The 10,392-nt window shown below is 31.1% G+C and overlaps 1 protein-coding gene across 4 annotated transcripts; it reads right to left on the bottom strand.

Moving 5' to 3' along the window:
• Positions 1 to 16: 16 nt before the first annotated feature.
• Positions 17 to 10,189, bottom strand: LOC124956505 (kinesin-like protein KIF21A). 4 transcript variants are annotated; one of them, XM_047512400.1, is made up of 17 exons: positions 10,016 to 10,187; positions 9,857 to 9,955; positions 7,999 to 8,383; positions 7,460 to 7,906; positions 7,269 to 7,377; positions 6,995 to 7,198; positions 6,591 to 6,895; positions 6,257 to 6,500; positions 5,282 to 6,183; positions 4,844 to 5,190; positions 4,402 to 4,590; positions 4,131 to 4,256; positions 2,622 to 2,790; positions 2,444 to 2,549; positions 1,787 to 2,341; positions 1,423 to 1,693; positions 17 to 457 (listed from the first exon to the last, which is right to left on the bottom strand). In XM_047512400.1, exons 2-17 carry the CDS (start codon positions 9,889 to 9,891, stop codon positions 379 to 381), a joined length of 4,473 nt encoding a protein of 1,490 aa, XP_047368356.1. In that variant the 5' UTR covers positions 9,892 to 9,955; positions 10,016 to 10,187; the 3' UTR covers positions 17 to 378. The 4 variants fall into 4 exon arrangements, with proteins under 4 accessions (XP_047368356.1, XP_047368357.1, XP_047368359.1 ...); XM_047512401.1 differs by having other exon boundaries at positions 4,402 to 4,587; positions 9,857 to 10,188; XM_047512402.1 differs by lacking the exon at positions 17 to 457 and adding an exon at positions 464 to 1,193 and having other exon boundaries at positions 9,857 to 10,187.
• Between the last annotated feature and the right edge of the window lie 203 nt (positions 10,190 to 10,392).

The following is a 10,392-nucleotide window of genomic DNA, read 5'->3' as shown; positions in this document are numbered from 1 at the left end:
GTTTGCATTTCATCTATTTTGTAGCATTTGGCAGAATGAACTATACGAATAGCAAAGATTTTAGGTCATACTTTTTCTCCAAAATAAATCCATGTAGTAATAAATTATAAAATTCTATTTGATGAGTAGAATACGTTTAAAAATTTTTTTTAATAGATTTAAAAATGTCTAAAAATTTATGCGAACGGTAAATATATAAAATAAAAGCAGCATTACTGAACAACAATAAAAAAGCACATTTCTTTCTTATGTGAACTGTATTATTTTAATTGTGTCTTAGTTGCTTGTGATTGCTATAATTATATATTGCTATATAATAATAAATTAGATTAAAGTTGCCTACAATATAAAATAAATATAACTGATTATATTAAAGTGTTAACTTTTTAGTGAATTGCTTCTTTGGAAAGTTCTTGCATCTCTCTTATAGTAGCTCCACAATCTCACAGTTCCATCACTTTGCGTTGACACGGTAACCATGCAAAGTACCACATAGAAGCAAAGTAATAAAAATCAAATTAAATTTCCATTTCCACATTAGGCATAATAAATGTTTTAGAGACAATAAACCATTACACACAACGAATTTACGAAGACTTGGGTGAATTATCATCAACTTGGAAGTGTTCTTTTTAATATTAATGATGTGCAAAAACAATGCTTATTTCCAATGTATATTTTGAATATACAATATTTGAATAAATATTAAGATTAATACATTTTAATATAGAACTATCATAGCACATTTACTGCGTAATCGAGTTATAAATATATACGTGTTTTTTGTTGTTTTCTATTTAAAGTTACATAAAGCAAACGTTAAATATACAATTTATTTAGGAATTTTTTAATATCATCGATGATATTTAAAAATTAAGTGCGTGCATATGTGTATGTGTATATGTATGCATAAAAAAAAGCCAAAGACAAATTATTAGCAGGTACTACTAAATAAATAAGTAAGAAAAATAAAAAAAATATAAGACACCATTCAAATTAATGCAATAGTTTTTATGGTAATCATGGAAACATTTTAAATGCCATAAAATAAATGTGTGTATTACCATATCAATAAGAAATAAAGAAAACATAATAACAAGCAGCACATAAATAAAATAAGTTAAAGAGAAACTGTGGAAATAGACATAGTTAAAGAGGAATCAGGAATACGCCACAGCTTCACCTCTCCAGAGCTGCAATCAACATCCAAGTTGTTATTTCACTCAAGATATTATTAAATGAGCTGAACCTAAGCACATTTTTTTTTTTTTTTTTTGTAAAATTATTTATCTGCGAGTAATTTAAATGCCTGATTGCATTTGCCTTTATATTCAACGGTGCAGAATATTTATAAAATGTGATCGGTGCTTAGGGTGCAGCAATGAAAAGAAAATAAATGCAAATATATATGAATGAACTCACTTGCTAGCAGTAAAAATGTGTTGTTGATTTGTTGTGACAGCATTAATTGCAGATCCATGTGCTCGAACCTCCCCAATAGAAGTACATTCTCCTGTTTGATCTTTCGGAACAGACCATGCTTTTAAAACACCACCACGACACCCTGACACCATGATAGTACCATCGTTTATTATACACAATCCTAGGATCCAATCTTTGTGTGCATTATTTAATGATTGGACTAATTCCATTCTACTTAAATCCCATCTTTTAATACACATATCTCTTGAACCTATAAAATTATAATTTTCAATTGGATATGTTATTAATATAAGACAATAACGTTAATTAATATAAGATAATAATAAACAATAATTGGAGTTACCAGAAAATAGAGTACTGTCACTTGTAGCTAAACATTGAACTCCATCATAATGTGGCGGCGCTAAACTTACTGACTGACCAGAAGTATTAGGTTCGACAAGAGAAATCAAATGATCTTTACTGCCTGCTATTACTCTACCATCATCGGCAACAGCCAAGCACATGACAGCTGCTGTATGAGGTGTACTTAATTTACCATTATATGTCAATTTACGAATATCCCATATTCTAACTTTATCACTAGATGCAGTGTACAATTCTCGTTCATTTAAACTTAATACAAGATCATTGATCGTTGTTTCACCCACAGGTACTTGTAGTGTTCTAGATGGAGTCGATAAAGCAATTGGGCCGCTTTGTGCTTGGCCTGACGAGAAAAGAGTTTTTATGCAACTATTACCAGCTCGCAAATCCCATACTTTGACATAAGCTGCAGAGACACTAAATAATAAATGATGCAATGCAGAATATTTAACTGCAACAACATTATTTGGGTGACCGCTAAGTGTTAAATTTTCAATTCCGGTCCTCAAGTCCCATACTTTCACAGTGCGATCTAAAATTTATAAATAATCCACATACAATTATTCAATTATAATTAATATAATATAATGTTCAATTGAAATAAATTGTAAAATATCACCACACATATGTTCACCTTTCGATCCACTAAAAAGCAAATCCGTAGTTGCATAAATAGTTAAAACGGCTTTACTATGTCCTTCTGCTATATGAGAACATTGCAGAATTGCTCGAGGTTGAGCCTAAAATATATAATAAATATCGAATAATATTTATATGATTAATGATAACGTTCATTCAATTAATTTAAATACCTTTCCCTGATATTGGGAAATTATTCCTTTCATAGGCTGTGGATCTACAGACATTGGTTGCCTACTTGCAGTAAGTCTGGAGAAGACATTTTCTTCGCGACTATTAAAACGTCGGTATGTCGTTGGTGAACCAGGCGGTGAAGAAATATCCGTATGCGCTACCTGTTCCCTAATTGAGGTGTTTATTATGTTAGCATGTTAGTTAGCTGGTAGTAATCAGCTATAATCCCAGTTAATAGTCATGCCTTCATTTTATTAAAACACAATGCATGCGTGTGCATAGTAAGTACTATAATTATAAACCAATATAATTGATTAAAGATTATATCTATGTATAAGTTTGAAACATATGACTTGTTCAACTGTTTAATGAAAATAAGACGCGAATTAATTTGACATATATCAGTATAGTTAATGACAGTGTCATATGCGATAACATATCAAATATTAATATTTTATATCAGTTGTATGTTGTTTTAGCAATTTAGAGTTAAAAGAAAAGCGAAAGCATATACGATTATATGATATGAAAAATTGGATATAGAATATTTATATAAAGGCATTATAATGTATAAAGGAGGACTTTATATAAACATTGTCACTGCACAGTATTATGGAAGGATTCTTTGTGCAATTATTTATTAATTCTGAACGATACAAAAGTAAATCTTAAATCTATACAAATTGAAATTTTTTCTTATCAAATTTTATATTTTGTACATGTAAACAATTACTAATCATTTTATTTCATAATGTGATGCAAAGCACAAAATGAATGTCACATATTAATAAAGTTATATAAAAAAAGGTAACAACATGTTTTAGTTTATAACTATAATACTTATAATACCAAATATTAGCAGTGTTCTTTAACAAATAGAATATAAAATATAGAATATTTTATAATACATAATCTTCTTTCTATATGATACACATGTTAGTAACATTACCTGTATGTATATTAACTTATGACAATCAGAAAGTAATTTAAATTCATCTTACATGAAGTTGCTTTAGAATTTAATATAAATTTATATCTGTGAAAGTAAAATAAACTTTGCAGTATTAAAATAAGCTTGTTTGTTCGTTTTTGACTTTTATTTTCCTCTTTATTTCCACAGATATAAATCGCATATTTATTAATATTTGCAAATATTTTTTGCGTATTAGGCAATATTATTCTTTTCTAAATACCGGACACGATCTCGTATTTCGTTGTCGGAATTTCTCTTTTCTTTTTTTTTTTTTTTTCTTTCTTTTTTTTTTCTTTTTTTTCTTTTTTTTCTTTTCTTTCTCTTTCACCAAAATGCATTCTAATTTCATTTGGTTTTTAATTTTTTCCCTATATTTGTCTTTATAATCCATTTTGTTATACTTTTGTGAAAGGCACCCATTTATTGAAATATTGTAAATTCATTTCAGGAAGCTCACCGTGCATATAACAGAGCATCGAGACAAAGATATATAAGAAATACAAGAACAAAGATGTACTGCAGAATTATCACTCACATAGAACCTCCTCCAGGATGAAGTGGTCGTCGCAGTGGTCGAGGTGACGTACTATCGCGACGACTCAAAGTCGGTGATCCACCAGTAACACCTGTATTATGTTGACTTCTAGTAAGTACTAATCCCCTGTAAAATTTACAAGATATGATATATTTGAATTTGCACAATATATCGTTAAAAATAATATGCAAGAATATAAATAATCCGCAAGATGATTTAAATATTAATGGTTAATAACAAAGCACTTTTTTTTTCTAAAAGCTAAACCTACTTTAGGCTACCAGGTGCACTGGGTACCCTTGTGAGCGGATGATTGTGGTTTTGATTTTGATCTTCTACTTTTAAACTTTCTGGGCTAGCATGCACTCCATAGAGAAGCTCTTGAGGTTGAGTTGTTCTTCGCCTCACTTTATTGTTTCGCTGTTTTTCTTCCATATTTATAATTTGATAACTTTCACTGCTATACATAGAATATATAGACATAATATAAAAATAAAAAAAATAAAAAGAACTAAACATGCTCTGAATATTTCTCAAGTTAATTTATACAACAAATTTGCACGTTGACTGGCAGAGACAGATTTAACTACAGCTTGTTGTACTATAAGATGATTTTAAAACAACTTTTTACTTTCTTATAAGAAAGTAAAGCAGATGCAGCTATATATAGAAAATTATTTGTTCCGTAATAATACAAGTACTTTTTTGCTTACTTATCTGGGGAGGAACTTCTTGAGCTAGGAGGGCTATATGTCGATGTATTATGATTATTTGTGAGAGACAAAAGATCTCGGTCGCGCAATACATGTTCAAGTAATTGATGCTGCACGTCACTTTCTTGTGCCACTTGATTTAACCGTGATTCCATATCCCTTACTTCAAGTTGTTTTTGTGCAGCTACGCAACTTTGTTCCAATGTAAATGCCAACATTCTTTGTAATAAATATTGGGCTTCGTCTACGGTACGAATAGTAGAAATTAATGCTTCAACACCAGGTTCACTCTCTGCTTCACCATCTCCCATTTCTACCATATCTCTTTGACATTCGGCTATACTATCCTATAAAAATTATCTTGATTATTAGCAATAATTGATTAATATTATTTAAAAGTTAAAGAAAGAAAAGTTAAAGAAGTATGTTCACAATTACCTGCAAATAGCTTATTTTACTTTTAAAATTGTCGATTTCCTCGTCAATATCAGTAGTATCTCCTCTCGTAGTTGTCATAATGTTTCTCTGTTTTTGTAATCTATCCAAATCTCTACCTAATTCATCTCGTTCTTGCAATAATCTTTCCATTTCTCGTTCTGTTTCAGCTGCAGCTTGCTTTGCCAATGCTTGCTTAGTAATAGTTCTTTCAAAGGTTTGCCATCGCTGTTTCAATGCTTTTGGATTAATAGGTTTGGAAGGTGTTCTACCAGCTACTTTTTGACTAAGTCCTCTATCTCTCTTTCTTAGTGCCGATACCTCCTCTTGTTTACGTCGAAGTACTACCTCCTTCATTCTTTTATCAGCTTCTAAAGATCTAATCATATTTGCATTTCTTCGACTTTCTTTGCGTAACTGAGCAATTTCTCTATTACGTTTCAATTCATTTTCTTTATGTCTTTGAGCTTCTTCTCTCATTTTATTTAATAGCTTTACTTTAGCTCTCTTCATTTCTGCTAATTCATTTCGCAGTCCACGTAATCTATTCTCATTCTGTGATTGATTTTTAAGTAATCTCGCGTGTTCTTTTTTTGCTGATTGAAGAAGCCGCATTTCTTTCTGCATAGCAGATAATTTTTTTTCATATTCGTCTCTTAATTTTTTAACTTTCTCAGTGGGTGGTGCTGGCTGCTGTTGCAAGGAAGATAATACTTTATCTCTTTCTTCTTGTGTATCTTTGATACGCGCTTGCAATTGAGCAAGTTTGTCCTCATAATGTTGCTTCATTGTTTGTAGTCGTCTTTGAGAAAGCTCTAATTCTTGAATTAAACGCTGCTTAACATCGATGTCCGACGTTAAAGCTTCTAATTCACGGCCCATAGCTTCTTCTTCTTCATCTTCCTCTGGGACAGCCATCATAAAATTAATATACAACATTGTTCAATCAATTACAGTATAAAACATGAATAAACATACCTTTACGATCTGAGTCATCATCTGAATCATCCTCACTAATAGAATCTTGTCCGTTTTCAGTGTCATCAATTTCTGTTTCATCCACAGCTTTATTTGTAGTATTAACACTTTGCATCTGTTGCTCTTTTAAAGCAGCCAATGCTTCTACTTCTTTTTGCAATTCTTTTTTAGCATCGATTAAAACTGACGAAGAGTCACTTTGTAAGATATACGAACTATCTCCATACGGATTTGCAGCATTCACCTTCAAGCAATATTCAGTTATAAATAATTAAGGGTATAATTATATAAATATATATATATATATATAATTATGTATGATATAATAACACACCTGCATCTGTCTCTTCTTTAATTGATGATACATAGCCTCTGCTTCCAACAAACGAGCTCGTAATTCTTCTATTTCCTGAACATATCCTTGCACCAAGCTAGTTACCTGTTCACCACTTCCACCCGATGCAGATACCCACTGCCCTGCCGCTTTCTCCGCTAATAAGAGTACATTTTTAGCAGTCAATGCCTCAACTGTTTCAGAAAGTGCTTTTACTCTTGTTCGAAGACTTTGTAGTTCACTGTTTAGCATTTGATTTTCATGCCATGCATCATTCATACCATCTTCACCAACAACCCTTTTTCCTGGAAAAAAAAAAAGAGAAAAAAAAAAAAGGAAAGAAAAATTACAAGTACGATAAATATTTAATTGCCTATACAAAGCGTGTGTATATAGATAGATACCTTGTCTATATTCCATTAATTCTAATTGAAGCTGTTGTATTTCTCTTCTAAGAGAAGCAATTGTTCTAGAACTCTTATCCTGATTAATAGTAACTTTGTTCTTTATATTCCTTGCTCTATTTGCATATTTTAAAGTACTTAAAGTTTCCATAAAATCTCTATCACTTGGTGAAACACAAGCTATCATAACAGTTTGACTATTGCCTGCAAACATTAAATTTTATCACCGAATGTATTCTGGGTGTTCATTTATTCATTGTATATTTGTTATTACCTCCCAAAGAATCTTGCAATAATCTAGTTAATTTTGAATCTCTGTACGGTACATGTAACGCTTTCTTTGCTTTATCTCCAAGTGCAGAAATTACATTTCCTAAAGCCAACTATAAAGATTCGTATAATAATATTTTGTATAATTGAAGTTATAATACGGATTACTTATATGATAGATATTGTTAACCATACCAATCCACAATTTATAGATATGCCTTCTTTTGCTCTGTCCCCAGTAGCACCTGTTCTTTTTAACCGTTCTGAACCAGCCAAGTCAACAAAATGAAATTTTGCAGTTAAAGTTTCAAATTCATTAGCTGGTTCAGTACCACTTGTATCCACATCGGCATCTGGATCTTCAACTCTAATGCATCTTTGTTGTTTCACATATAATGTAAATATTGCATGTGATCTTGATGATTGTGTATTCATTTGCGTGGAACCAGTTGTACGTGATAATGCTCCTAAACGTAGATATTCTAATGCTTGTTCTGGACTAGTTACAATTCTTGGTTCTACACCAGCCAAATGTATATTCCCAGCTGTATCTTCATGAATTCGTGCGCCACCTCTTGGACCACCTGGCTCTAATAAATCCTTTAAATCTTCATTATATAATTCTAAAAATTGTGCTGTAACCTGTTGAAAGAATTAAATATCAGTAGTAGTCCCTAATAGATAAGGGAAATAATTTGTGTCCTACATATTGATATTTATTAAAATAATTAAACCTTAAATTCTGGTGGCATTTGTGTACGTTCTCGAGCACGTTCTTGCTTCTCTGCTATACCATTAAATAAGTGCCTAATGGCTCTAGGAATTATGCCGATAATATTGTCATCAACTTCTACATCAAAACCAGTGCCCATTGTATATGTTTTGCCAGAACCAGTTTGACCATAAGCGAGAACGGTTGCATTGTATCCATCCAAAGCACCTTCTACTAGACGAGCGACGCATGTATCATAAATGATGCTTTGGCCAATTCCCGTATCAAAAACATAATCATAAGTGAAGGCCTTATCTGGTCCAAGAAAGACCTGGGGTTCTCCAGGAGGTACTTGAGTACAAATCCGGCACATATCAATTACTTCTCTAGCTACTTGAGGCCTTATTCTGTAATAAATATAACATTTATGAATATATTTTTATTAAAAATTAAAATTAATAACAAAAATTTATTAATAATATTTAATCACAAAATTAACATTTTTTATTAATTAAAAAATATGAATCATCTATTTTAACGAAGTGAATTATTATTCAATTCGTGCGTGTAAAGAAAAAATTTTTTAAATAAAACATTTTTCATTATTATGATACTAATAGCATATGATATTTGTATCCGCAAGATATAAAAAAATCTATGTCCTGAGGTAAAAGTTAATAGGATGCGCTTTCTCGTAACGAAGATATACGATACGCATACAAGGTAAATATGTGTGTGTTATACATATATATATATATATATATATATATATTTATATATATATATATATATATATATATATATATATATTACGAAGAGAAACCTGCTAGCATGAGCCCGGCATATTACGAGGTACGAAGTATGAGGTAGGCGAGAGGGGAGAGAAGAGAGTGGCCCATTCATCGGAAATCCAGATACCTGAGCGTTTGTTATGCAGCCGGCAATAAAACCTACGCACCTGTTTCTTATAAGGAGATATTATGCGATCAAGCGATTTAACATTTAGACGATGCGTAGAAAAGGTGACAACGCCTAAGATAATTCTTAAGTAAACAAAGAATGGGATAAGCAACGATATACAAATCGAATAATATATATTACATCAACAAAAATATACGCCGCCAATTATAGCATTTAGTTAATATCGATAAGTTTTTCATTAAGTATATTCTTCCTTCCTAACATCATACAGGACAAATCAATATCGTGCATTATGTCGCGTCAATTTGCAGCGGACGCTAACGCAAATAGCGCAATAAGTACCGCAGAAAATTTCTCCTCTATTATTATTTTATATTTGACAAAAGAAAAAAAATAAATATTACGATGTATTGCATCGTAATATTTATCTGCCTTTATTAGAGGAATGCGTAGAAAGTTTTGTTCGTAATATTCTTATCGGTATCCAGGATCTAATAAAATGTAAAAAAAAGAAAGCGTTGCAGGAAAGAATTATTTATTTGTAAATATTCTGTTAGTATCGGTAAGATATTTAAAGTACACAAACGTTATGCGAAAATAATTTCTTTTTAAAAAGAAATCTTCCATGTCGAGAAAAAAAAATAAAAAAAGAAAATAAAAAAGCTATAAGAAAATATGTCATTTTTCTAATTAAAAAAAGATCTAAATAAAAGTAAAATAAATAAAAGTACATACGTGCCGATCTTAAGAGCATAATCTATAATATCGTATTTATAAGAATATTTTTATAAGATATAAAATGATACATCGATAAAAAGTATCCTTGGAACTGCAATCTAATACATATATAGTACGTATGTGTTAGTAGAACGCAATGATGAATATTTGAGAACATTTATAAGCAAAAAGTTGTGCCACATAGCCTTGCAAGATTTTACATTAAAATTGATTGAACTTACCGTACAGCAACGCGTACACTCGAATCATCAGCCATTTCGATGTTATATTAAAAAGCGTACAGATTTTTAAGTCTTAAAGCGATGCGTCCTTAGCGAAATCTATGAGAAAAGTAGCACTAAATTAGGCCGTATAATTTCATTCGATTCTTTTTACGTTACTTCAATGTGCTTCCTTGTCGAACGCGCACGCATTAAACGCGGCGATCGTGAAAATTCCGCATTTTTTGGGAACAACGGGCAAAATTGCGACCGCAAATTACGCTCGGACATTTCACATAACGCGAGAAAAAGTCTCTACTTCTATGTCTATGTTGGTCCAAGGACTAGATGGATCGCCAACTCGAAGAGTAAAGTAATGAATATCTTCGCATAGGAGAACCAAGCTTGAACAAAGATTTTAATCACATTTTAATTCGGTAGATGACGCTGATTGACGTTATCATTTTTATTTCTATCACAACGATTGATTCTTACATTAAACTATTTCGTTTGTACTCCTACATTATTTATATACTATGAATATGCTTATTACTCGA

The sequence above is a fragment of the Vespa velutina genome, chromosome 22 (assembly GCF_912470025.1).
Source record: "Vespa velutina chromosome 22, iVesVel2.1, whole genome shotgun sequence".
NCBI lineage: Eukaryota > Metazoa > Arthropoda > Insecta > Hymenoptera > Vespidae > Vespa > Vespa velutina.
The sequence above is the reverse complement of the archived record's forward strand: the minus strand, read 5'-3'. Positions and strand labels throughout refer to the sequence as shown.

Excerpts from the sequence above, each read along its gene's own strand:
- LOC124956505 (XM_047512400.1), bottom strand. The coding sequence starts at position 9,891 with ATGGCTGATGATTCGAGTGTACGCGTTGCTGTACG. Across the intron at positions 7,378-7,459 it reads TATCTATAAATTGTGGATTG|TTGGCTTTAGGAAATGTAAT; the intron begins GTATGGTTAACA and ends GAATCTTTATAG. Across the intron at positions 6,896-6,994 it reads ATTAATGGAATATAGACAAG|GAAAAAGGGTTGTTGGTGAA; the intron begins GTATCTATCTAT and ends TTTTTTTTCCAG.